Here is a 27796-nt window from a genome sequence, read left to right as displayed (position 1 = left end):
GGGTCAAGCTTCCTAAAACATAATGGCTATGGGACCAAAAAATAATTCTCAAATGCTCCTAGTTACAAGAAGAAGCCTACTTGTCATGATAGAAGGCATTTCCTCATTTGGAGTTCCTTATAATAATAAAATCACAAGCTTAGTCCCCAACCCTAAGAATCTAAGAATCTATGTTGAAAGGACCTTGGAGATCAAGTAGTCCAGCCCATAACTGGAAAAGTATCCCTTACTTCCTATAACACTCCCAACATGTTGGGTCATCTGTCAAGCAAACACTAATTTCCAGAGAAGGGGAACACATTAATTCCTGTGACAAGCCATTCTACTTTGAAATAGCTAATTGTTCAGAAGTACTTTCTTCCACCAAACCTGACTCTTAGCAACTGCACCCAATTCTGCCCTCTGGGGCCTTCCTGAAAAAGTCAGCTTCTATTCTTGCACATAACATCCTTCAAATATTTTGAAGACAACTATCCTAAGTCCTTCCCAACTTAATGTTTTTTTTTCCTATTCCTGCTACACATCATCTGTTTTTTCAATAGATCTTCATAGAGAATGACCTCAATCTGAGTTATCCTCCTCTGAAGACTCATTATTTTATGAGACTCCAGACTCTTCCTAAAAAAAGACATCCAAATGAGCAAGATTCAGTTGTGACCTAACAAGCGCATGATCCCCTCCCTCATTTGAAATACCTATCTCTTCCGAGTTCAGAATATTCAGAAATTGTTTGAAAGAAATAAAGCAGTGGTATTTTTTTTTCACCCTATTCAGTAGATAGGTAGAAAATGAAGATTAGAGACCATGCAAATAACAGTGGGAGTAATCTGTTTGAGAAGTTATAAAGGGATAAGATCAAGTATTTGTGTAGAATGATCCCCCCCCCCATTACATGGAGTGCAACTTTTTCACATGAGACAAAAGTAAAGGTATATAAGTGATGGGAGCAAGGGAGGAGAATAGAGAAAACTCACATAGCATGGCCTCAATTCTTAATGTGAATTATGAATTGAGGTCTTCATTTGACAAGTAGGGATGAGAAAAATTTGGAAATTTGAAATCAAGTGATAATGACCTACAGTAAGAGTAGTTGCATGAGTCTGAGGAATTTATATGGCCAAGGTATTATTATTTGTAAAAAGAGCAACATTTGGCTATAAATTGGTAATGTGGGGTGAGTTGAAGATAACACCAAAGTTATGAGTCTGGGTTACTAGGAGAATAATAACAAAAAAAATAATCAAGTTAAAAAGAAGGATGGGGAGAGGAGGTAGAGATAATGAGTTATGTTCTGGATATACTGAGTTTGAGATGCATATAGAATGTCTAACTCAAAATACCAGAAAGATAGTTAATAATTCAGAACTGAAGTTAAGGAGACAGATCAGGACTAGATATATACAGCTGACAATTATCAGCATAGAGATGATAATAGAACCTGTGATAGCTGTTGAAATCACCAACTGAGACAGTGCGTAAGGAAAAGATAAGGAAAGATGGAACCAATATTGCAGAGTAGAAGCACAGAAAGCTCAAACCTCTCTATGAATCATCTCCAGTCAACCTTAAAATAATGCTTTAAAGCAAATACTGGAGAGACAAAACAAACAAGGGGATGACAGTAGGCAGAGAGGGTTTGGTTCATTGGGGTTAGAGGGAAGCACAGTCCACAGCAGGGTCACGCATCACCTACAGCACAGTCCCATCAAGGAGTACTGGTACAGGCAACAACAGCAAGATCCCCAACCTCACCTCTACTGCGTAAGATTCTGAACATTGGGCCAAGCCAACTTTGAGATCCTAAAACAATGACTAATCCAATAGCAGAGCACCCCACATGCACCCCCTTAAAGTTTCAGGTCCTAGTCCAAACCTGGAGTGAGGCCAAACCCTATCACAAGAGAGTCTGGGATGCACCTGGCTGGTATAATCCTAAGATGAGACCCAACCCCAGCACTAAGTAACTCAGAATACTCTAAGCCCTATAAGTCATTTGCAGTTCAGTCACAAGAAAAAACTGAAACAGCACTGGGAGGTGGCTTGCAGAGTTCACAGACCACAAGCCATCATACAAGCCTGGAAGAACTGAAATTTGCATAAACCCAGAACTAGGGCTGAGGAAAAAGAAAGAACTGGTTTGAAGGTATACCACATCTACCCTGAGAGCAGAGCCAACCTTTAAGATAAAAATAAAAGCTGTGGAAAAGGCTAGTAAAATGAGCAAATATTAAAAAACCTTCCTAACCACAGAAAATTATTATAAGCAAAGAATACCAAAGTATAGACTCTGAAGAAAACAGTGCGATCAAAGCAGCTACATATAAAAACTCAAAAAAAAAAAATGGGAACTGGTCTCAGGCTCTGGAAGAGCTCAAAAAGGAATTTAAAAATAAAATAAGAGAAACAGAGAAAATGAGGAAGAGAAAGGAAATCAATATAAGAAGAAAATAACACCTTAAAAAGCAGAATTAGCCAAGTAGAAAAAGAGGTACAAAAATCCTGTAAAGAAAATTGTTTCTTGTATATAAAGTAGAATTGACCAAAAGAAAATGAGGTTCAAAAGCTCAAGGAAGAAAATAATGACTTAAAAATTAGAATTGGAAAAGAAGGTAATAACTTCTCAGACAAAGCTAAAACAAAAAAGGAAAAGGAAAGAAATTACATATTGATAAAAAGTACAATAGAAAATGAAGTAACATCAATACTAAATTTATAGACACCAAATAATATAGCCTCCAAATTTTTAAAGAAGAAATTGAATGAGCTCATTGATGAAAGACAGTAAAACTGTATAGAGATCTCAACTTTCCCCTCTCAAAACTAGATAAATCTAACCAAATAAATAAATGAACAAGAAAGAAGTAGAAAAAATTAAATTTTAGAAAAATTAGATTTAATAGATCTCTGGAGAAAATTGAATGTGAATAGAAAATAATATTTTTTTCATGTCAATAATACACAACACATACAAAAATTGACCATATATTAAGGCATAAAAACTTCACAACTCAAATGCAAAAAGCAGCAATAATAAATGCATCCTTTTCAGATTATGCTGCAATAAAAATATATTAAATAAGAGTTCATGGAAAGACAAATAAAAAATTAATTGTAAACTAAATAATCTATTTCAAAAAAAGGTTCATCAAAAAAATTATAGAATCAATCAATAATTACATTAAAGAGAATGACAATGAGGAGACTACAAAGAAAATTTTATGGGACACATCCAAAGCAATCCTTAGGGAAAATTCTATATCATTAACTGCTAACATTAAAAAAATTGAGAAATCGATGTATTAGGAATGAAACTAAAAGAAAAAATAATAACTAAAAAAATTTTAAATCCTGAATTAAAGACTAAAATGGAAATTCTAAAAATCAAAGGAGAAATTAGTAAAATTTAAAGTAACAAAAATCATTGAACTAATAAATAAGAGGAAGTTGGTCTAATGAAAAAAAAAACAAATAAAATAGTTTTCATTTGATTTTTAAAACAAAAGAAGACAACCAAATTACCAGTATAAAACAAAAAGGGTAAATTTGCCATCAACGGAAAGGAAATTAAAACAATTATTAGGAGTTGTTTTACCTAATTTATATGCCAATAAATCTGACAATCTACGTGAAATAGATATACAATATAAATACAAAAGTATAAATTGCCCAGATTAATAAAATAAGAAATAGAATATTGAAATAATCCAAACTCAGAAAAGAGAAACTGAATAAGCCATCAATGAATTCCCTCAGAAAATGTCCCAGAGCCAAATGGATTCACAAGTGAATTTTTTCTAACATTTAAAGAAAAATTAAGCCCAATACTATATAAAATATTTGGGGAAAATGGGCAAAGAAGGAGTCCTACCAAATTCTGTTTATGCCACACTTATGGGGCTTATATCAAAGCTAAGAAAAGCAAAAACAAAAAAAGAAAATTATAGGCCAATTTCATTAATGAATATAAATGCAAAAAATTTAAATAAAATACTAGCAAGAATACTATAGTGATATATCACATGGACAGTTCACTATGACCAGGTGGGTTTTACATAAGGAATGCAAAGCTGGCTTAATACTAGGAAAACTATCAGCATAATTGACCATATCAATAACAAAGCAAATGTCCTTTCCAATTGCTAATTAAGTCTAAATGGCAATCAATGGGAAGCACATTGATAGAACTCCTGAGAAAAGGACTAGAAAATTAATCTCTTTAGGGATACATCTGAAACCCAAGTGGGAGAATGTAGTTAGTCACTTTTGGCAACCTGACCTACCAATTTGAGAGGCAATTGAGGAAACTGCCTTGAAGAGAGTACTATTCTGTATCTTTACCATTAGTGTCTCCACTACACTCTGTTCTTACATTCTCTGGCCTCACTTTTCTTCCTTCTTAAGTAGGTCCAAATTCACCTGTACACTCTTTCTGTCCTTGAACACCTTTGCCTCCTTATTCTCATGTCTCTCGCACACATCAAAATTCTATCACTTGGATACTCCTTCCTTTTGCTTTCTCTTTCCTATTTTTGTGCTGGTGGAAAAAGTCATGTAACTTTGATCTAGATCCAATACAAATTTATGCTATTTAATCTCAATTGAGCTCTCACTCTGATATAGCAATCTTTTTATTATTCTGATGAACTGAGTGCTGAAATACCCTAAAAGAGCTAAATAGAAAGGAAGCAGGAGAGGAGGGTAGAATTGGAGAGGAATAATTTGTAAGCAGAACATGCTCCATTTTCAAAGGGTAAATTTTTAAAATAAAAATTAATTTTAATTTATTTTAATTACATTTTAATTTTTAAAAGAGAGAGGTAAAAACCTGGAATGGAGATCTGAATGAGGAAAAGAGAATACATACAACTGAGGGAAGGCATATTACTTCAATTACAGATAACAGGTACTGAGCCCATTCCTCCACTTCAACACTTTCTCTGTAAAGGGATCCAACTGGAGGGTAGAGGGAATGAAAGTAAGAAGATAAGATGGGAGGAAATAGAAAGTTAATAAATCAAGACTCCAAATGAGAATGAGATGGAAGTTATACATTAAACCAAACGAGTTGCAGAAGGGATCAAAAATTTTAAAAAATAATGCACAGTTGGGGGCAGCTGGGTAGCTCAGTGGATTGAGAGCTAGCCCTGGAGACGGGAGGTCCTAGGTTCAAATCTGGCCTCAGCCACTTCCTAGCTGTGTGATCCTGGGCAAGTCACTTGACCCCCTTTGTCTAGCCCTTACCACTCTTCTGCCTTGGAGCCAATACACAGTATTGACTCCAAGAAGGAAGGTAAGGGTTTAAAAAAAATAATGCACAGTTTTCAAAAATATACTTCAAACATAATAATTCACATAGAGTATTTATAATAAGGGGTTAGAGTAAAATATTATATGCTTCAGGCAAACTACAAAAGAAGAAGCAGGTATAGCAACTATTATATCAGGAAAAGCAACAGTAAAAACAGGCGAGATTACAATAAAGAAAAAGGAAAAAACTACAATTTGTTCATTGATAAATTGATATAAGTACTTAATATCCATACACAGACTGGCATAGCATCAAAATATTTAAAGAACAAATTATAGTGAGAATGAGGAACAAAAATTACAGTAGTTGAAGACCTTAATAGATCATTTTCAATTCTAGACAAATTTGTCACAAAAAATAAAAGAAGTCAAGGACTAAATTGATTTTAGAAAAGTTAAGATATACTAGATTACTTGAACTGAATGAGAAGACGAAGGAATATAGCTCATATGTGCTTGGCATCTTTATAAAAATTGTTCATTAACTATTGCACAAAAATCTCACATACAAATGCAGAGAAATTAAGCATATATTATACTAACTACAATACAATAAAAATTAAATTAAAGCCCTCTGAAAAGAGATTAAAATTATTTGGGGACTAAAATTTTAATCCTAAAGAATTTGTGGGTCAAAGAGCAATTGATAGAAAAAAATAATTTTCAAAAACATTACAACAATGAAACAGCATATCAAATCACTTTGGATGCATCCAGGGAAGTTCTTGGAAGAAAATAAAGCTAAACATCTTCATCAACCAAAAAAATGGGTATGAAACTAAAACTAGAAATGCAACAAACCCAAAGCCTCACCACACCCCATCACATTTACTGAAAAATCACAGAAGGGTGACCAAATTACATCATTGAACTAATAAATAAATGTAGGAGTTGTTTTTAAATAAATTAATATAATTAGCTAATCTGTTTTTCTCAAACAAAAGAGAAAATCAAATTGCAAATGTCAAAAAAGAAAAAGATGATAACAAATGAAAAGAAAATAAGTTATTAGAAATCATATTGCTCAATTAGAAGATAATAATAAAAATGATGACAGCACATATATAAGATTTTAAGATTTGAAAACACTTTGCATATTATCTCATCTAATGATAAAATTAAAAAAATAAATGTATAGGTGATACTATAAACAAACGAGGTGAGAACAAAATAATTTTTGTCAGACCTATGGTAAGGGATGAATCTAGGTTAAAATAAGAGATAGAGAGCATTATGAGATATAAAATCGATAAAACTGCATTAAATTTTTAAAGTTTTGCATAAATAAAATCAATACAACAAAGGTAAAAGGCAAAAAACAGAGGAAAAATTCTTTATAGCAAGTGTCTCTGACAAAGGATTCATTTATAGATAACTGAGTTAAATTCATAGAAATACAAAGTATTCCCCAATTGAGAAATGGTCAGAGAATGTGGACAGACAATTCGCAGATGATGCCATTAAAATTACCTTTAGTGATTTGGAAAAAAAATGCTCCAAATCACTATTAATTGGAGAAATATAACTTAAAATAACTCTGCCATACCACTTCACACCTACCAAACTGGCTAATATGCCAAAAAGGGAAAATGGAGGGGATATGGAAAAATCAGGACCACTATTGATGGAGCTAAGAACTGATAAAAACCATTCTGGAGAACAATTTGGAACCATGACCAAAGGGCCATCAAGATCTGTATACCCTTTGACCCAGAAATACCACTACTAGGTCTGAATCCCAAAGTCATTAAAGATAGGGAGAAAAAAAAAACAATTTCTATAACATATTTATAGAAGTTTTTATTTTATTATCATGCAAAACAATTTTCCATATTGGTCACTATTATAAGAGCACACTCATATAAAACTAAAACCCCAAAATAAAACCAAAAATACACTGATGTGAAAAGATACAATGCTTTGATCTGCATCCATCTGACATCATCAATTCTTTCTCTGGAGGTGGACTGCATTTTCCATCATAAGATTTTTTAAGATTGTCCCAGTTCATTGAATTACTGAGAGTAGTCAAGTTTTCACAGTTGATCATCATACAACGTAATAGCAGCTTTTTTGTGGTGGCAAAGAACTGGAAATGGAAGGGATGTCCATCAGTTAGAGAATAGCTGAACAGCTTGTGGTGGATGATTGTGATGCAATATTATTGTGCCATAAGAAACAAGATGATCACAAAAAAACCTGGAAAGACTTATATGAAATAAAACAAAGTGAAGTGAGCAAAACTAGGGAAATATATAAAGTTAAAACAATAATGTATGATGGCCAACTGTGAATGACTTGACTATTATCAACAAGGCAAGAATTCGCGACAACTGCAAGGGACTCATGACACAAAAGGATATTCACCTCTATAGCATGAATAGATGGAGTCTGAATGCTGACTGAAACAAACAATTCTTCACTCCATTTACTCCATGAATTTTTCTCTAGTGTAAACAATATGCATCTTATTTCACAACATGGTGAACATGGAAATATGTATCATATAATAATAAACGTACAGCCTATATCATAGTACCTGCCTTCTTTGGGAGGGGGGGGTATGAGAGAGAAAGAGAAAATATGGATTACAAAATGTCAAAAAACAAATATTGAAAATTGTTTCAACATGTAATCTGGGAAAAATTTAAATGATTTTTAAAATTAAATGAGTAATTTTTAAATTTAAATTAAATAATATCTATTAAAATCTCAGAGGCAACATTTTTATAATGGATAAATAGTAGAGATTCTTTTCCAATAAAACCAAGTGCAACACAAGGATGTCTACTATCACCACTATTATTTGACATAGTTATAGAAATTATAGTTATAGCAACACAACAAAGAAAAAGAAATGGATAGAATAAGCATAGATAATAAGAAAACAATGGTGATGTTCTTTGGAAATGATACAATGGTACATAAAACCTTAAAAATTCAACTAAAAGTTGAATATATCCAACTTGAGTAAAGTTGAATATAAAAATGAGGCCGCACAACATAAGAATTGATACATAAGATTGCAGAAATATCAGTAAAAGATCGAGGAGAGGACCCACAAGATTAGAAATGGACAAATGTCTCAGTTTTTACAATTGGGAAAAGAGCAGAGGATGCTACTGATTAGTGAATATGACCTAAATCTCTACTGAAATGCTTAAACATATCATTATAAAATAGAAATTCAAATACCATGAAAATCTAGTTTTACTTCAATGTCTGGCAAAATGCTAAAATATATTACTCAAAACAAATTCAAATTCACATTTGAGAAAAAGACAACCAGCATAACTTTATGAAAAATATATCATGCTAGAGTATTTATATTTCCTTTTGTTTTTTGACAAGAGTAACAAACTGTTAGATCTGAAGAATGCCAGAAATATGTATTTGTTGCTAAAAGCTGGATAGTCTTTATCATTCTTATGAACAAGATGAAGAAAGAGAGACAAGGTGAGAGAATCTCATTATGTGGATTTGAAACTAGTTGAATGGCTAGATCTAAAAAAAAGAGTAATCTGTAATGGTTGGAGGTTGACTCTCTGTGTTGTCAGTCATGGAGTTCTTAGGGATTATCCATTAGCCTAATGCATTTTTAACAACAACATGTATAAACTTATAGATAGCATATTTATGAAATTTGCAGATAACATGAAACTGGTAATTTTAATGCATTGGATGGCAGGATCAAGGTCCAAAAATTCCTCCAAATGGCTAAAACCTTGGCTCAAATCTAATCAAATGAAAATGAATAGGAATAAAGGTAAAATTTCATATTTGTGTTCAAAAAGTCAACTTCATAAATACCATATGAGGAATGCACTGCTAGATAGCAGTTAGTTCATCAGAAAAATATATGGGGTTTTAAATGGAATAGAAGTTTAATATGAACTAAATGTTATGACAGCTAAAAAACTAATTCAATTTAATGCTATATTAAGATATGGACTAGAGATGTGATAGTCTTATTGTACTCTGCCCTGGTCAGGCTACATTTGTAATAATTATATCCATTTCTGGGCATTACATTTTAGAAAGGCTGGGATGTGACCAGGATTGGTGAAAGACTTCACGACCATGCCATAAAAGGACTGGTTGCAAAAACTAGGCTTATTGATCTTGAAGAAGAGAAAACTTTAAGGCAATACTAGAGATTTGTCTCCAAGTATTTGGAGGGCCATCATGTAAAGGAGGGGTTAGATTCTTTTGTTTAGAACCAGATGAGAGAGTGTAAGAGAAAGAAAATTTAATTTTTCCTTTTCTCCCTATTCCCACCACCAAATCATCTCTTCTCCTGCCTAACTATTCCAATTCCTCCCACCTCCTAAAGTATGATATTAGAGCCTCCCATCACCATAATCATCCTATATATAACAGCAATGACTTTCCTAAAACTGTTCACTCAGAACTGAGCATAGTAATCCAGATGTGGTCTAATTCATGCACCTACTTAGGTCAGGCCAAATCTTCTTTGACATTCTTTTTTTATAAGAAAACCAAAAATCATTTTTGTTGCCTTTAGCATTAAAATATTAGCATCGGTAATCTGCCCTTGTGTCCATCTTCTGTACAGGACCATATAAAGCATGGATCCTTGAAATAACTAAAGACTCAAATAGGGGGGAAATACCATCTGCAGGAAGGCCCAGAATAATTAAGTACTAGGGTCAATGGAACATAAGCATCCCAAAGGAGGCATCTAATTTTTCAGATTAAACCATCTGATTTTAGCTAATCAAAAGAAGTTTTTCCATTATAGTTGCTAGAGTCAGTTTTCCAGTGACCAAATGGACTTTCTCCCACTTACGTCTGCCAGTCTTTCACATATGTAAAACCTCTAGAAATCCGTGAAATCTGAAGAAAAATTTTCTTTAACTCAGAATAATTAGCCATTCTAGAAAGGGCACTATGATCAATGAGGTAAAATTAATTCCTACATAACCAAACAAATTACAAAATAGAACATGAATGAAACAGGAGATGGCTCAGCAGATCATATCACACTGCCTGTGACATCTATCTTATATGTGTAATTCTCCAAAAATGAGTTTCAAACTCATGCTTCAAACTTTAAACAATTATTTGATAGAGAACAGCAGAAACTTTCTTTAGCGGCTTTACAAAATAAGTCCAGCTAGAGAGCCACCTCCATCATCCCATACTCCCTAACATAAGTACGCTATAATCAAGATAAATTGTTTACTTTAGTAAATTTAGCTTAACTTTTGTGTTCCTCTGTACTCCCTTCTTTTCAGTCTCCTTCTTGCACCTAGGCACTTAGTAGTACCTAGGATACCCCGCATCCATACACATACACACACACAAATTTCAGTAAGTTATTTCAGAAATATTCAATAATGGCCAATGTGTTACTTAACTCTGGATTGTTTTGGTTTTCTTAGGGTTAAAAAAAAGTAGGGGACTAGCCTCTTTATTTCATTGGTGCAAGGAACTCCCACCATGAAAACTCCCTCTTTCTATACAGATCAGCACCTATTCTACAACTTGGAATCTTGGAGAGATTTTCCTGGGGACACAGAAGTTTGCTTTGTCCATAGTTGCCATGGCTAATATAAGTCAGTGACAAGACTTGAACTCAAGTCTTCTTCACTCCAAAGTCAGCCTTCTGTCCATTGTGCCTGCTGCCTTTTAACAATGGCTTCCTCAAGAATGAAAGTCTGCCCAAAAGAATAGCTTTCTAATAGCCATTTCAACCACCAACAAGCTACTGACTGATGGGACACTTTTGCAACATTACTCAAATCACAGTCATATCCAAATCTCAATTCTATCCACGCCTGAGAGATAGACTTGCCTATAAAAATCTGGTATTCTTACAACATCTAGTAGCTGTCCCTCTCTAAAAATGATTAGTAACTCTAAAGAGTTTCAATTCTGATTCAAGTTGCCAAAATATGGAGTTATATACAAATTCTCCAAAACTCAGCTATAAAGGTATGCTTATATTAATTTCTGCTCACTTATAGACTCACTAATTTGGAACAGGAAGGGGTCTTATAATGTTAAGATAAGGAAACAGGTCCACAGTGATGCCTTGACTGGAACTCAGGTCTTCTGATTCCAAATTCAGTACTCCCCATGGTTCACAACATTTGGCTACTATTTCTTATCAATGTTTTATACATATTTCCTAAAAAATTAATTTTATTCTTTATCCTCCAAAATATCAAAGTATAACTAACATACAAGTTTTCATGACAAGAGAAGTTCAGGGAAATGGGCTGTCTCCTTCCCATTTGACAACATAACCCATGGAAAAGATGGGCAAATATCTCAAGCTTCTTAGGATATTTCCTCAAGAAAAAGGGGAAATCACATCTCACTTTTCTAAGAATGTACCAGAAGGAAGACCTTCAGTGAGGCATTGGGGTCTTATATTTTTCATACAAAAGAAACAACTTTTTTATTGTGGAGAAAGTATAGAATTATATAGTAGAGAGGCTGAATTGGGCAGGCTAATAATTCTGTCATCCCCCTAATAATTTGAGTAGGAAAAAATGAGGGGTTGTAGGGAAGAGGAGAAAAGAGTAGCAGCCACAAGTTTGAGTTTCAAAAGAATATGGTTAATGGAAAGCATAAGAAAAGGATGTCAAGTGTGCCCTCTATTGGTCTTGATTCCACTGGCCAAGTTGATTATAATTTTCTGATTCTACCAAACAAAACGGTATGAGGCCAGGGAGGTGATAATGAAAAAGTGCACAAAGCAATACTAACTTTCAGAAAAAAAACCCTTAGCTAGAATTTAGGAAAGTTAGCTTCTAGCTTTTTCATGAATTAACTATGCCAAATCCAAAAAGTTCTTTCCCTTATATATACTTCAGTTTCTTCATCTATAAAAATGGAATTAGGAATTTATGAATTGCACCATTTATAGATCCACTGCAAGACTAGAAATGTCAATAGATACTCCTCTGTGTTGTGAATATGCCCCTTTTAACCTTTTCAAAGAATTTTGGCAACTGAAGAAATAATTCTCCAATCAGATGATTTTACCACAATAGATTTTGATCCCAAATTATTATAAGTGTACATGTGGAAAAATCCGTTTAAAAAAGTTTAAGTCCTATAGAAAGTGAAACAAATAGATTGCCTTTTGTTCCTCTAACCATATTTTCTAAAATGGTGATATGTGAGCAAAATTTGACATGTGCTCCATTCTTTTTTTGTCACTTACTGAGGCAGCATAATACAGTGAAAACAGCACAGGGACATTTAAAGGCAGGACTCTTGGGTTCTAGGCTGACTCTCACATTGTCAGTTTGACTTCAGCTATCTTCTCAATCGCTTCATTGTTGCCTGGTTCAGAAAACATGCCCCAACTCTCCTTTCCCACTTCTGGAAACACAATCCAATTAATACTGCCATTACTCTTGGAAAGGATGCATCAATTTTCTTTTGGTCTATACCTACTAAAATAGTAATTTTCCAAACCAATATATCCTACCCAGGCACCATTCTCTTTTTTATGTCATCTTTCCCCACTAGGATATAAATTCTTTGAAAGCAGAGAATGTCTGCCCTCAGTCTTCACTTATGTTTTCAATTATTGAGTATTTATTAAGTGCTTACTATGTGTCAGGCATTGTACTAAGGGCTGAGGATACAAAGAAAGGGAAGACAGTTCCAGCCCTCAAGAAGCTTACAATCTAAGGGAGGAGAGAACAAACAAATATATATAAAGCAAGTTATATAGAGTACAAATAAGAAATAATTAAGAGAGGGAAGGCACTAGAATTAAGAGGGATTGAGGAAAGCTTACAAGAAGGACCAGCATTTTAGTTGGAACTATAAGGAAGCCAAGGAGGTCAGAAGAGAGAGGGTGTTTCAGGTCTGATGGATAGCCAAAAGTAATGACCAGAGCAAAAGTGATGGAGTGACTTTTGTTTTCATGTCTCCTGTATTTAGCATAGTACTTTGCATATAGTAAGCACTTTTTAAAAATTGTTTCTTCCATTCGATCCAACACCCTTAAGCCTCCATTTCCCAACCTACAAATTGGGATGATACCTAAAATTCCTACTTCACAGGCTTGTCATGAGTGATGTATTTGATAAACCCAAAGTGCTACTAAATATATTTTTTTCATTAAAAATCACATTCCACAAGCAAAATTTACCCACCCAATGTTCTAGAAAAGCTTCTAGGTAATTCCCTTCATTATAAATTAAACATTAAGTGACATTTTGACTACTTTCCAAATAGCTATTGGACAGTTGCTGTGAGTTGGTAATATTCTTTTGCATTTGTAATTATATGAATATATACACACATACAACACCTACTTTATTTATGGATTAACTCTTCTTAATAAATATCCCAGTTATGTAAAAAAAAGAATGTTACAAATGCAGACAGAAAAAGGACAATTTAAACATTTAAATTAGTCCTTAGCTAGAAAAAACTCATGATTTCAAGTTCCACAGAAAGTCTTGTTTTATAAAAAAAAATTTTTTTAATTTAAGAAGTTAAAAGGAACACCTCAAATATTATGCCCCTTTATTCTGTTTTAAGTACCAGAAGGAAGTTTGTAGATGTTTTAGGAAATATAGCTGGCATTTAACTTTCAAGCTTCCAAAGCACATTAAAATTATCTTTTATCCTCACAAAAATCCTAGGAAGTAGGGGCCATAATTAGTCCCATTTTACAGAGGAAGAAACTAAGGCAGCAAGGCAGAAGTTAGGTGACTTGTGGGGAGTCACATAGTTAATAAGAATCTGAGCAAGGATTTGAATTCAAACAAGGTTGAATTAAGTCATCAAGAACTAATTTCATGATTACACTTAGAAGATTTGGTATAAGCCAATTTCACACAGGGAGAGGCATTATTAAGTATTAAGTAGTTGAAAATATTCTGATTCTATTATATCTCTAGCTAAATCCTGAATATATTCCTTTCTCACTGTCCTTAATCAGGTAAATGAGTTATCTTGGTGGGTGTGTATTTATGTATATGTCTGTGTATACCAAAATAGTTCTCTTATGTGTGTATGTCTATATATAATACCAACTATTTCCAATGTTATAAGAAGATTCTACTTTACATACTCTGAAATCCTATAGTATATGATGTAATATGCTCAATTTAACTGGCTTAGCATGTTTTAAGTTATTCTTTATTTGGACTTGTGATTTCAGAATTGAACGTATCCTCCCTCCAATAATACTGATTTGCAATTTTTAGATCTTACATTCTTACTTATCAAAGGCTTAATTTGAACCCAGACCTTCTAGACTCCTAATTGCATTCCTCTCTCCACTATGGCACATTGTTTCTCAAGTATTCCATACAGAACTCTAAAAGCTGTACCAGGATCATGAAAAAGAACATTAACAGATGCAAGTTTCTAGTACCAGTTCTGCCCTCAACTTTCTATATGACCTTGGTGAAATCATGGATGGTCATTGGGCTATAATTTCCTCATTTATACAGTTTGTCCATGGAGACAAGTATGGTAAATTAATCTATAAGAGTACAGTAGATTGGACCATCTCAAAGTCCTCAGGCAATCTGAACATTCTAGGCTTTATTTATTATCTTCCAGACATCTATCACTTGAGAGAGGAGCAATATCTTGGGAAAGCTTTGGAACTCCCACCCAGAACATGCTGTTCTGTTTTGTTTCGTGAGGCTTATCTCCTTAGTCCCAGACCATGTACCTCCCACATTTTCCAGACCCTCCACAGATACATACCTTCTACTTTCCCAACCTCCCACCCACTTTCTATCTCTTGCTTTGATGGATGATGTGAATAAATCATCCTATCATTGCTTCCAGAAAAAAAATGACATTTGATGACCCTAGTGTCCAATTCATCATTTCTCCAACTTCTCTGTCCACAATTTCCTTCCCTGAAAAATTCTAGGTAGATTACTCAATGTCTCTGAACCTCAAGAAAATAAGAATCTAAGTTACAGAAGGCTAAGACTTTTAGATCCCCCACAAGAGGAAATTCCAGGTCATTGATACAATGATATATAAGACTACTAGGATGAAGAGGTCTTCCACTGATATATATACTACAACCATTTCCCATTCTGATAGATGATTTTCATGAGTAATGAGAAGAGGGAGAATAGATGAAAGGAGTTTATTGGTGACCACCCTTCTGTTACAAATGCCTAAGCACTTAACTAGATTGACCTAGGACAATTGTCACATAATCTGTAGCTTGCCCTCTGCAGTCCAATGGCATCTCCTGGAGTTTGACTTCTGGTAAATATTTTCCAGTTCATGCTCACTCCTACATCATGGTAAGAAATAAGTTATGCAAAAGTGGTGGGAAATATTGTGAGTTCAAGTGTTCATAATTCGAATCCAAGAGTCTAGAAGAAAAGAAAGAGCCCTACATTTTCTTCCTCCTTTGATGTCAAAAAATAAATGGTACTTTATTCATTTGTACCTTTATCCCTATTTTAATAATAAAGGAATGAGCAGATCTTTCAACTTACCTACTTGAGGGGAAAGGGGAGAGAGATTGAAAGCTTTGTCAGTGTCTGATAATACAGGAGGGAAAATATTCACTTACTTTCCTTATGTGAGGAGTCAAAAATATTTAAGGCATATTGGGGGGGGGGTCTTCCATGCATACTATGAATGCTGAAGTTCACTAAAAGGTCATAGTCAACATTTTTCCAAGTGAAAAAAGAATTTTTATCAACTATCATCTTTAAAGTTAATATTTACTACATGTTAGACAATTCTACTGGACCCAGAGCTTTTAGAAATAAATACAAATTCAAATTATAGGGTCCTCAAGGATATATTGTCTATTAGGAGATGACAATGTACCCACAGAAACCAGTCATAGAATGTAATGAAAATGAATACTAAAGAGTATGAAGTACTAGGAAATAAGATTCAATAAGAATTGCTTCCAGCTGGAGCAATATGAGAGTAGCTGAAGCATAATAAAGCCATAAAGATGGGTATGTAATGATACTGTCTCCCCAAAATTCAGATCTTGATAGTAAAGATAAATTGAAAGCCACAAATTATACTTTCATTTTCACCCAAAATGTTTGCCAAATCTTTTTTAAAACCCTTACTTTCTGTATTGATTCTAAGGCAGAAAAGTGGTAAGGGCTAGGCAATGGGAGTTAAGAGACTAAACCAGGATCACACACCTAGACAGTGTCTGAGGCCAGATTTGAACTCAGGCTCTACCCATTGAGCCACCTAATTGTCCCACCACATTTAAAAAAATAATATTGCTAACAAATAGCTAAATTATATAATCTCTGGAGTTTTTATCATTCCAGAGAGGGGAAAGTACAATAATGACTAGCAATATGGTCTAAAGGCAATCAGCTGTGGAAAGACAAGCTGAATGTGTAGTTCAGGCCATGCATCAATTCTGGGTAATAATCAGATTGAATAAAATCAAAAGGATTGCATACTAAGACACGTCATCTCTATGGACTTTCTTCAAGTGCTATGCTTTGCCCCAGACAGATTTCAAAGGCAAATAAGTAAGCCTGAATTAAACATAGCTCTGAGGTAAGAAGTTACTTCCAAAACTCAGTAGCCAACTATATTTTTACTTTGACTTTGTCAATTCCCTGACCTTCCTGAGATGGTGAAATATTTGCCACTGACTTGCAACTAGAGAGTATGTGGTCCATAAGAAGCCTGTCTGTGCTACAAAAGTTATCACATGAACTTTTCAGAAACATTTTGGAACCCAGAAAAGCAAGCATACAAAGCCTCTTCACTTAAACATAGGTTAATAAGTTCCATGTGCACTCTTATAGTTTGCAAGAATAGCATGAGGAACAAACTATTATCACAAGTACTTATAAAAACAAGTCTCTCCATTCAATTAAAAGAAAAAAACACAAATTAATGTTGCTGAATTAAGGAGGTTTATGGCAGATATATTTCATTTTTCCAACCTCAGTTGCCAGAAAAACTACCCCACTATTTGTGATAAACTTTTATTTCTCAGAAAAGCTAAATATAACATTATGAAAATGGGAAAAGGGTAGTGGGGCAAGAGATGAGTATAGCAAAAGATAAAGCAGGAAAATTCTTGTCATACACGTAACCCCACCGTCAGACCACTAAAAGTATGAAAAATGAATTTTAGAAACTTCCTTTTTAGTAAATTGTTATATCAAAAAGTTAATGTAGGCTTTTGTTCAAAGTACTACTAGGCACAAGTCAAGGAGTTATAAAATTGTCACATATTTTATAAAGCACAAAATTTATGAGGCTACCATAAGAAATGCTAATGTTTAGCCTAGTGACCTTTCAATTATCCAATTAAAAAATATGGTTTGTAATAATTCCTGAAAGTAAAAACAAATCAAAATATCCTAACTTACTATACCAGTAAATTTTTGGTATAAAGAGCAAAACAAAAATCACCCCTGTTATGTGTAATGCTAGCTAAAATAAATGTCCGTTCTGCAAAAATAAATAAATAAAAATAAAAGCAGGAAGCAATGGGGGAGTGATTACAGTATAGACAAAACCCTGGTTGTCAATAGGCTCCTCAAAGTTAGTCTATTCCACACACACATAAACAGACACTCATTGTGGTTATTTATATATAGCTGATTAGAAAGGCAACTAAGACTATAAATTACATAGAAGGTGTGGAAAGTGTTGACCTACATTGTAAATGGAATTTCCTCACCTGGGAATTCTCTGTACCAGTGAAATCACAGGTCCAACCCCCATCTCTATCCTATAGCTAATTAATAGTATGAATCACTATATTTATCATCAAATGACAAATCAAATGAAGTTATCAAGGCGATCAGACTTATTTTATGCAATTTCCAGAGCTAGTCCAATAGAAAAAGAGTGGTGGGTGACTTAGTCAAATTTTTTTTTCTTTTCGCTTGTGGGTCTTTGCCACCCTCCCTGAAGCACAAAGATCTTTCCAAAAGAGAAAGGAAAGGCTGGCATTCTGTTTTATGTATCCTTAAGCTAAATTTTAAAATTAAACACAGAGTTAAATGATAGATTTGCTTTCTATTCCAGACTGGATGCAATTGATTTTAACTGACTAAATTATCTGATCTCTGCCAAGAATTTTATTTCATTAAGAAAATGATATTATGGAGCATCTGAGATCATAGAGCAGACTAAACAGAATGCCAGAGAAGTTCTGAATGCACCCCACAGTGAAGGTTTGATTATTTGCAGATGGAATATGTAGGGGGGAAAATCTAAATCAGAGGAAAATTCTATGATATGATTCTGTGAATTGTAACTCTCCAACTTTCATATCATTTCTGCCTTTGTGTTTAACAGAGAACAAATTTAAGACAGTAGGTGATATTTGCTATCCTGACTTTTTTAAATGAAAGAAAGAGTCACCTTTCTGCCTTGAAAGAATATTAAGCTGCTACCACCCTAGACAAGGGAGGGAAAAAAGGAAACATTGATACCACAATAGACTCTAGTATGTCAACTGTCAACACTGACATTATTTGGCTAGTCCTCAAATACTCACCAAGAAACTAATTTAAATCAATCTCCTTTGGGAAAGCCAATTGTTCACTATGCACAACAATTGGTCCAAGATCAATCAGTGGACATGAGATCAATTAAAACCAGCTTAAGTTTTTGAAGAGGGATAATTCACACAACTTGAGTTAAATCTCTATTCATTTCAGTACTCCCACAATGCAACCCTTAAGCTTCGTTTGTAAAGCAGAAACATTACTACTATCACCCTACACTGTCTAGCCAGCACTTTAAGTAGTTCCACATTTAATTAAAGACACAGTATATCCTTTGTTGGCATAGATAGTGTGGTCACTTTTAAGACTGCAGTCATTTTAGCCAAAAAACTTGGCATTTTAGAAAGCCATCTGTTAGGGAAAATATAAAAACTAAATCATTGTTGAGGTAAAAAAAAATGCTATCCTAAAATTTGCATGTGCTTAAAAGCAACAGTCCATGCACATTTGAATTTCATGAAGACTAAAGAGCAGTTTGGCAAAATTACTACCATACACTTTGGATCAGCTTTTCCAAATGCCATCACTTAAAGAGTGTCTTAGATAGTTGAAACATCAAGCTGTATTCCACCCTAAGATAAGGGGACAGGAAATTAAGTTTTGCTTTGGATACTTACATTAAAACATAAAATTTCTAGAAAATGGACTTATTTATCTAAAGTGCAGTATCATTTTTGTCCACATGAGTGCTGTAATGATATACACCACTGAACCCAATCTAATGTACCAAAGCTTACTAGTGTGATATTACCAGTATCTCCCTACTCAAATAAAATGAAATAGCAGATTTGACATTTGATGATGCTTTGAAATTATCAAAAGGTGTCAGTAAGACAACTTACTCAATAAAAATATTGGGAGAAAAATATTTTAAGTAATTCATTTTGTAAGAAGGCTCTGTCAAACCTTCAGTAACATCACTATAGCTAATAGTCACACAAGATAACATGCCAGTTTTTGTTATGATAGTCTCCTTCAGCCCTAATTATAAAAGAACAGAAGCTCTCTATCTGTTATAGTTTTCCTTAAGTATCTTGCCAAATTTTATTTTACCAGAGCCCTGAAATACTACTTTTTTTTGAGAGGGATGCAGAAAGGAGTGTTTACAAGTTAAATATATAACACCTTACCCCCAAGAAAAAACTATCTTCTAATTTTCAAAAATCCTACCTTAAAGTTTACTAGGTTGGCAAGGAGTTATCAGTAAAGGGGCCATGTGCAGAATGTGAAACATAAAAGTGAAGCATTAATTAAAAAAAAAAAAAAGAATAACCTCAGGCAAGACCTAAAAGGCCACCAAGCCTTTAGGAAATCACCCATAGGTGGGAACAGCTTAACGACATCCCAATCAAGGATCAAAAAGTCCAAAGAGATAAGACCGCTCTAAAATCTGGATTCAAGAAGCTTGAATCCCAAGTGAGTTATAAACAAATCACATCGCAGGTTGGGTGAGACATTTATATTCCGGGAAAATCAAGACCTATTAACCCAGAAGCATCAGTCTCATGATGTATGTTGCCTGTGAGTAAGTGCTGAGTTACTGGACAAAGACAGCTCTCTCCTGGAGCCTGCAAAGTACGTTTAGGGCTCTACACAATCTCCATTACATCCCAAGGACAAGACACTTGAACCCACCAGGATCTGGATCCTCATCTTCCCCTCCCAGGCTCCAGTGTTTCGGGATTAAAGGCAGTCAGCACCACCTGAAGAAACCTCCAGCCTCCCTCCCCACAGCAGTGCAGAAAGTGCCCCAATGATTTCCATTAAATTCATCAGCTGTTCTCCTCAGCATGCAGAGAATACAATTTGGTGAGAGAAGCATTAGGCATCAGGACTAAGAGAAGAGGTTTTGGTGAGATTAGAGAGCCTTTGTCAAAAAAGAAACTTGGTGGGGCTCACTTTATAATCGAACTCTTTAGTGGCAGGAAGAAGAGGGGACTTCAGAGAAAGTGGGCAATTCTGGTTAGGATATTTCATTTTAATGCAATTAGGGAGCTTCCCCAAGGATTACTATTGTACTTGCAAAGTTACAACGGGCCCCTACTAGAATTCTAAATCTCTGACCCCGGACTCTTAACTGTAAGAGAAGGATTTCTTTCTGAGGCTTCCAACCTGTCCTTCTTTCTCTTAATTTAAATGGTTATGCTCATTTCCTACCCCAATCCCCAAGAGTGCTCCCTGACAGGTTGCCACTGTTCTGGTTGCTGGCGTGGTGCACGCCAGTAGTGACCCAGCCGCAGAAGGCACCTCATCAGGGCCAGCAGGCAAAAGGGGAAATGTCAGGTAAGGGAACAAGTCTCATATAAGATTGGGAAAGAGAGCACGTTAAAGGGGAAGAAAGGATGGGTGGCCAAATTCAGGAAGAGGAATGAATCCGTTTATTAGACTTGCGCGAATGTGGGACCACTTTTCTTAAAACTGCGTGGCGGGAATAAAAACTGGGGATGGGGGGGGGCGCGGGGGGGAGAGGCGTTACTGCGCCACCTTGCCCAGTTAGGGAAGCGCAGTGCAACCCGCTCCCTCCCTGGGCAGAAGAGTAGGGAACGCCACTGTGTTGGCCATCTGAGGACTAAGAAGTCTGAGTGTGGTTAGGATAAATAATACTTCCCATCAGAGCGCCCATCCCTCTGTCCCCTCTCACCCCACATAACACATCCTTTTCTCAGGACACAACACATTCCTTCTCCGGGCAATACTGACCTCGCTTACTGCGTCTCCAGCGGTTAGCTTGGCAGTGACCGTAATCCATGCAGTTCAGAATGATAAGGGCAAAAGAGAAGAGACGAAACTGCATCTGGGCGGTTGGGTTGTGTGGAGACACTCCGCTCAAAGTATGAGAACAGGAGGGGTCATCAGCGGAGCCTGGCACCGCTGGCAAAGCTGGAGCAGAGATAGTGAATCCTTGCTAGCCAACGGGAAGGGGGTCCAAGAATCAGGCAGGAGCAATTACAGAGCGGAGTCACAAGCTCGGATGTCCAGTAGCATCTCCGTCCTGGGAATCTGCGTGATTAGAAGGCAAGAAAGAGTAGGTTTTGACAAGGAAAGAGGAGCCAAGGAAAGGAGTGGGAGGTAAGGCAGAGAGACGTAGAGGCGTCTGTGCACATGAATCAACCAACCATTCTCTTTAAAGGGGGAGAGGGACCCTATGAAACTGATCAATTTTGCCTTATTACTGGAATGAAACACTCTGAGCATGAGAGTTTGAAAATAAGTTAAGGAACTAAGCCTCAGGAGCTGCCTTAAATCAAAGCGCGCAGTAACTTCAATGAGAAGATGATTGCAATCAAGGGAATCAATCATTGGAAATCTCTGCGGAGCAGACGTCCTAGAAAAGGCATGAGAAGAAAAAGAAACGCTCCTTTGAGAGTGGGGAGAGGGTATAAGCAAAGAGGAGCGCCTACATTCCTATCCAACTCCCTCCACCCTGGACCCACTTTAAGTTCAAAGCTGGGGTGCCCCAGAGTGGAGGGAAATAAAGCGCTCCGGCAGAGAGCAACTTACCTTCACAGCGGACCCAGCAGCACGAGGGCTCTCAGGCATAATGCTGCATCCCGGTGTCAGGCAGGGCAGCCGGCTCAAAAACACGTGGGCTGGAGGGGGGAAAAAAAAAGTTTGCTAGATGTCCGTGTGCTGGGAGAGCCTCGCAGGCTAGGCAGTAAGAGCCGCCAAGTCAGTCCTGCCTCTCCAGCAGGGCGGGCAGGCGTATAGCTCCTCTCTGCGCGGACTGGGTTGTCGAAAAGGGAATTGAAGCGTCAGGGTATTTGCGGCTGCGTCCCCAGCTACGGCCGCTACGTCCTAGTCAATGCCCCCCAACACGAAACCTGGGAGGGGATGTACCTCAGCTTGGTTCCTCCAGTCCCACCCCCGCAAGTTTTCTTTAGTCTCTGCCTTGGCTTTGACCGTCACTATTGCGTGACTCCAAATTTTTCTCTAAGTTGGGGCAAGAAACGGTCCTTATAACTAAGCTGTGGGAAATAAGGTGATCGAGATTCGAATAGAGATGCAATGGGTTTGTGGCAGGGGCTTGATGCTTCAATAAGTAGGTGGTGCTGTATTCCACAGCATCTTAGGGTTTGGTTTTTTTTTTTTTTCTGCCCACAATCCCCCGGGTCCTAAAGCCTGAAAATCTCTGGTTTCCCTGAGGTCCTAAAGCACGATAATCTTTATTTAAAGATCTGAATCTCTTGCAGATTTCTTCTAGACCCCTACTTTCTTGGGTCTGAAAACCAAACGCAGAAAAGCTGCCGCGGTGGTCATTTACCAAGAGTCGCAGGACACACTTTGCCTCTCCTACAAGTCTGATTGTACAAGACGCTGTCCTGCAAACAATTGCCTCGCAATTCTCGGTTGCCTGTCTTCTGACTGGAGACCCGAGTACAAATCAGTTCATTAATTTATTCCGAAACACCGAGCCCCAGAGTGTTTCATCTTCCTAGTAGAGTTTAAAATTGGACTGTCTTGCTGGGTTTTGCATCTGTGTTTTCATATCTTTAGATTCTCTGTAAGGCTCTAAGACAGGACTGGGAAATAGAGAACATTTTCATCTTAGAAACTGAAGAGAAGCCACCTTTAATTTTAAAAAGAAGGAAAAGAAGGATAAAAGAAGAAGAAAATAAAGGGATTTTATTTTAAGATTCACCTTCATTTCCAACAATCCCCGGGTTCTTTTCCCTCACACCCAGTCTGTTCAAATAAGTGGCTTAAGTACAAGGACTATTTTGGGTTTTGCCTGCCACATGTGGGCATAAATGTTTGTGGAACTGACTTGTTCAATGGACTTGCCTCTGTTTCTTGCCATTGGAGGTTTAAAAGTGTAACAATTAGCCAACAAGCATTCATTAAGTATCTATTTCGTGCCAGCCACTGTATTAAAAGCAGGTAATCTCAAGAAGCTTACATTTCCATAAAATTTGTAGACACGAATTTATCTATGTATAATGTTTTACAATAGATGTAGATATTACCTTCATATCTGAACATTCAGCAAATCTTATTCTCCTATTTTTCCCATATGCAAAAAAAGAAAAGTGAACTTTTTAGGCATAGTTCTAGAAGTTCTCTGAGGCCATCAAATTCAAATTCCATATTTTGCACAGGGGGAAACTGAGTCCCAGAGCTATTATGACTTGTCTAAGATAAAATAGATTACAAGGGTGAGAGAGAATTAAAGGATATATTCTTACTCTAGAGCCAGTGATCTTTCTACTATATCACAATAGCTCCTTCAAAAGGACTACTTAACAAAAAATGTATTAACTACTCTATTAGGTATTCTGTTTATTTAATAAATTCAATTTCACTTCCTCTGTAAATAGAAGGTATTGAACTAATTAACCTCAATGGCTCCTGTTTAGCTGTAACCCATAATTCAATTTCACAAACTTTTTTTGAGTACCTATTGCCTTCAAGTTCCTGTATTAAGAACCAGGTAGTAATATTAAGATGCATAAGATATGGTCTTTTTTCTCAAGAGTATATAGTCCAGAGGAGAATAAGTCATGTACCAATTTAAATATAATATAAAGTGAAATATGAAAATGTCAGAGGCACAAAGTGCCAGAAAGACTCACAGGAGGGATACTATCTTTTATAAAACATCATTTTTGTAATTATTATGTCTGGTTGGCTGTTGTCCTAAGAGGACCAAAAAGATATCACTAAATTGGAGTCAATGTACCAATATGAGCTCCTAAGGTTCTACAATAAGTTTTACACAAATAGCCCCAGTGAATATTTAGGATAGAAATGTCTCTAAATTTGTGAATTTCATGTTTCTTTTGAACTACAAAAATTCTGCTTTGCTCACAGAGCACACAGTGCCTTCTTTGGGACATACCATGCAGGACAGTCCTACACCAATGTCTCCCATGTCTCACAACTGATACCAGCATTCTCCAAAGAAACCTCCAGAGTGGTCTTGTATCACTTCTTCTGACCTCCATAAGAGTGCTTGCTTGCACTGTGATTTCTCTGTAAAATAGTGTTTTAGATAAACATGGATTTGACTTTTGAACAATATGGCCTGCCCATTAGAGTTGTGTTCTCTGCAATCGAATTTGAATGTATGGGTGTTCAGCTCAAAAAAGGACCTCAGTGTCTGGGATCTTATTTTTTGAGATGATCTTCAGGACCTTCTTCAGATGGTTCAAATGGAAGAGATTCCATTTCCTGGAATGGTTCTGGTAAACTGTCCAGGTTTCACAGACATGCAACAATGAGTTCAGCACAAAAATGGCTTTGTAGACCTTCAGTTTGGTATTCCATTCTACACTTTCCTTTGGAGTGTCAGAAATACTGGCGATGCTCACATCACCATCATCTACATGGACTATCTATGTCAGCATTAGTAAAGATGTAGCATGAGTGCAGAGCTGGGCACTTAGGGAGCTGCTCCCTTCCCCCTCCCCCCAGTGCCCAAGGGCATTTCTGCCTGCCCCACCCCTCTGTCCAGCCATCCAAAGCAAGCACTTCTTCCCTCAGCTCTTTGGTAATGGGGGGAAGGGGAAAAGGGGGCTCCCAGACAGTTTGACTTTTCCCTTTGGGTACTCAGTTGGAAAAGTTTCCCCAGTGCTAATCTTTGTGGACTTCCTTGGAAAGTATACTGCCAAAGTAAGTGAATTTACCCATGGCATTCAACATTTTTCCTTTTGTGGTAACCAGTCTTGGTTGGTAGAGAACCACTACCACCAAGAAAACCAAGATAATAATTCTATCAGCCTAAATAAGGATGAAGGGCAGGGAAGGTTGCAATGGGAAAAGCATTAGATTTTAAATGGGGATGTGGATTCCAATCTGAGTGTTGAAATTTACTATTTGTGTTACCTGGGTCTTGTCACAACCTTTCTGAGTCTCATTTTCTTCATTTGTAAAATAAGGAGGTTGGATAAGTTGACATCTGTGAAACCTAACTCAACATCCACAATCCCCTGTTGTATTATGAGTGTGATAATGAACACTTAATAAAGGTAATACTTTTTTATGCTATTATAGTCCCAAAGATCTGTTATCACCGTGGATATTTTCTCTAATGATACTGATCGAAAGCCATCCTACATGGCTTGATCCTATGTCTTCCCATAAATCTGTATACAGGGTATCTAGTCAATATGCTTGGGGGCCTTCTTCAAGTTCTCTTTCCATTGCATACATACCAAGGGAGAACAAGAATTATTCATTAGTTGTCCTTTGTTCTTGACACATGACCAGTCCATCATTTTATCAGTTATATATTTCTTTGATGATATCTTTTATATTCAAGGTGTTAAACTCATGGCAGATTGGTCATTTGCAGCTTATAACACTCCTAAGTGTGGCCTGAACCACAATAAATTATAATTGGGAAATATTCCACAAAATAAATAAAAATATTAACAAAACAGATTACTAATATGTAGTTTTCTTATGTCAATAAGTAGCCACTAGAGATCCTTATCTTTCTTTTTTAGTGGCACCCATTCAATTTGGATTTGACACCAAGGCTTAAACCACTTCTATGTAATATAATTCCATATTCATCCTGTTCATGATGCACCTCTCCTTTGCCCTTAGTGTCACACTCAACTTTAGTTCTGTAAAAACTATAGTATTTCTTGCTTTGCAGCTATACAACAGAATTATTGCAGTAACACATAATTGTAGCATTATTTTTGTAATTAATTTATCCAATTGTAAGCATTGTGATAAATTTGGGATCTTTATCAACTTAGGGCAAATATTTAGAAATTCTGTTTAGAATAGATACTTATGACTTTTTAACCACTCAATGGCCCTACTGATTAAAAATGAAATAAATTTATCATTTTAAATTATTAATATCCTGATAACAATGAAACAAAGTACTTCACTATTTTTCCTATAATACATACTTTGGAATGCTCTAGTAAACTAGTCTGATTTTACTAACTCCTGATTTATAAATAAGTAAACCTAGTCTTCAGACCCAGCTAATGTCTAAGTAAAGAATCCAGAATTGAGGCACAATTTGTACCAAATTCTTCTTTTTTGGAGGTCAATTATTTCAAATGTAAACTGGCATTATGATCCTATGAATTCTCGTGTAATATCTCACTTTTGTAACAGTAGAAACAATTGTGGCCTAGTGAACAGAAAGCCAGCCTGGAAGGAAGATGAGTTCAAGTCCTATTTCTGAAACCTATTGACTGTGTAACCTTAGGCAAGTCACTTAAAAGTCACCCCCTGTAATCACCACCCCCCTCCCAAAGTTTAATAAAATAAGCTGAAGAGAATGTGTCAAACTGCTTTTGCAGAGGGAATTTTCTCTCCCTGGAAAGTAAACTTCTTTTCCCTATATCATTTAAATCAGAAGTCTAATTCCTATCCTGATTTACAATAGGAAAGAAACAAATTCGTAGTGAAATTTGAATGTAGAAAAGCAAAAAAAAAAATGCTTCCCCAAAACATCCTTCCAATTTCTTGGCAGAACAGCAAGTCCCATTCAGGGTCAAGAATTATCAATAGTATCTATGAAGAGCACTGGGGAAAGAATTAAGCAGTAGAAAGGAGACAAAAGGGATTTGAATTGTAGTTCTGGCTTAGTTGTGTGGCTTTCTACATTAATCTTTCTATGCCTTAATTTACTTACTTATAAATTGAGGGGTTTGGGGAATCTCTAAGAATCTATTCAGCTTTAAAATTTGTGATTTACATTCATTTTCTAACCTTAGCAAAAAGTTCTCCTTTATGCCTAATCTGAATCTCATCTATTTCAATTTTTAAAAATTAGTTTTTGATTGTCAGTGGAGAAGAGAAGAAAAATATCTGGTCATTAGCCTTTATATGTATTCTAAGATCACCTTTCCACCTTTTCTTCTCAATGTGCTATTTTACAAATCTTTATCCATTGTGATTTCTGGAGTTTTTTACACAACCTCTTTTTACAGTCTAAGATGTTACATTGTACAGAGTAAGCACTTAATAAATAATTGTTTAAATAAATCTAATTCTATGACCAGGTAATTTGCTCACACTCA

General features: G+C 35.8%; 1 protein-coding gene across 2 annotated transcripts in view; it reads right to left on the bottom strand.

Moving 5' to 3' along the window:
* Nucleotides 1-22890, bottom strand: part of RSPO2 (R-spondin 2) — a 244848-nt gene extending 221958 nt beyond the window's left edge. Inside the window, exons 1-3 of one of the 2 annotated variants that reach the window (XM_007488220.3) lie at nt 22644-22881; nt 22308-22396; nt 21507-21806 (exon numbers count right to left, since the gene is read on the bottom strand). In XM_007488220.3, coding sequence (XP_007488282.2) covers nt 21507-21600 — 94 coding nt within the window. In that variant the 5' untranslated portion in view covers nt 21601-21806; nt 22308-22396; nt 22644-22881. Of the gene's footprint in view, nt 1-21506; nt 21807-22307 lie in introns of both variants that reach the window. The other variant, XM_016431858.2, reaches the window with a different exon arrangement.
* Nucleotides 22891-27796: the final 4906 nt, after the last annotated feature.

The sequence above is a fragment of the Monodelphis domestica genome, chromosome 3, assembly GCF_027887165.1.
Source record: "Monodelphis domestica isolate mMonDom1 chromosome 3, mMonDom1.pri, whole genome shotgun sequence".
Classification (NCBI taxonomy): Eukaryota; Metazoa; Chordata; class Mammalia; order Didelphimorphia; family Didelphidae; genus Monodelphis; species Monodelphis domestica.
The sequence above is the reverse complement of the archived record's forward strand: the minus strand, read 5'-3'. Positions and strand labels throughout refer to the sequence as shown.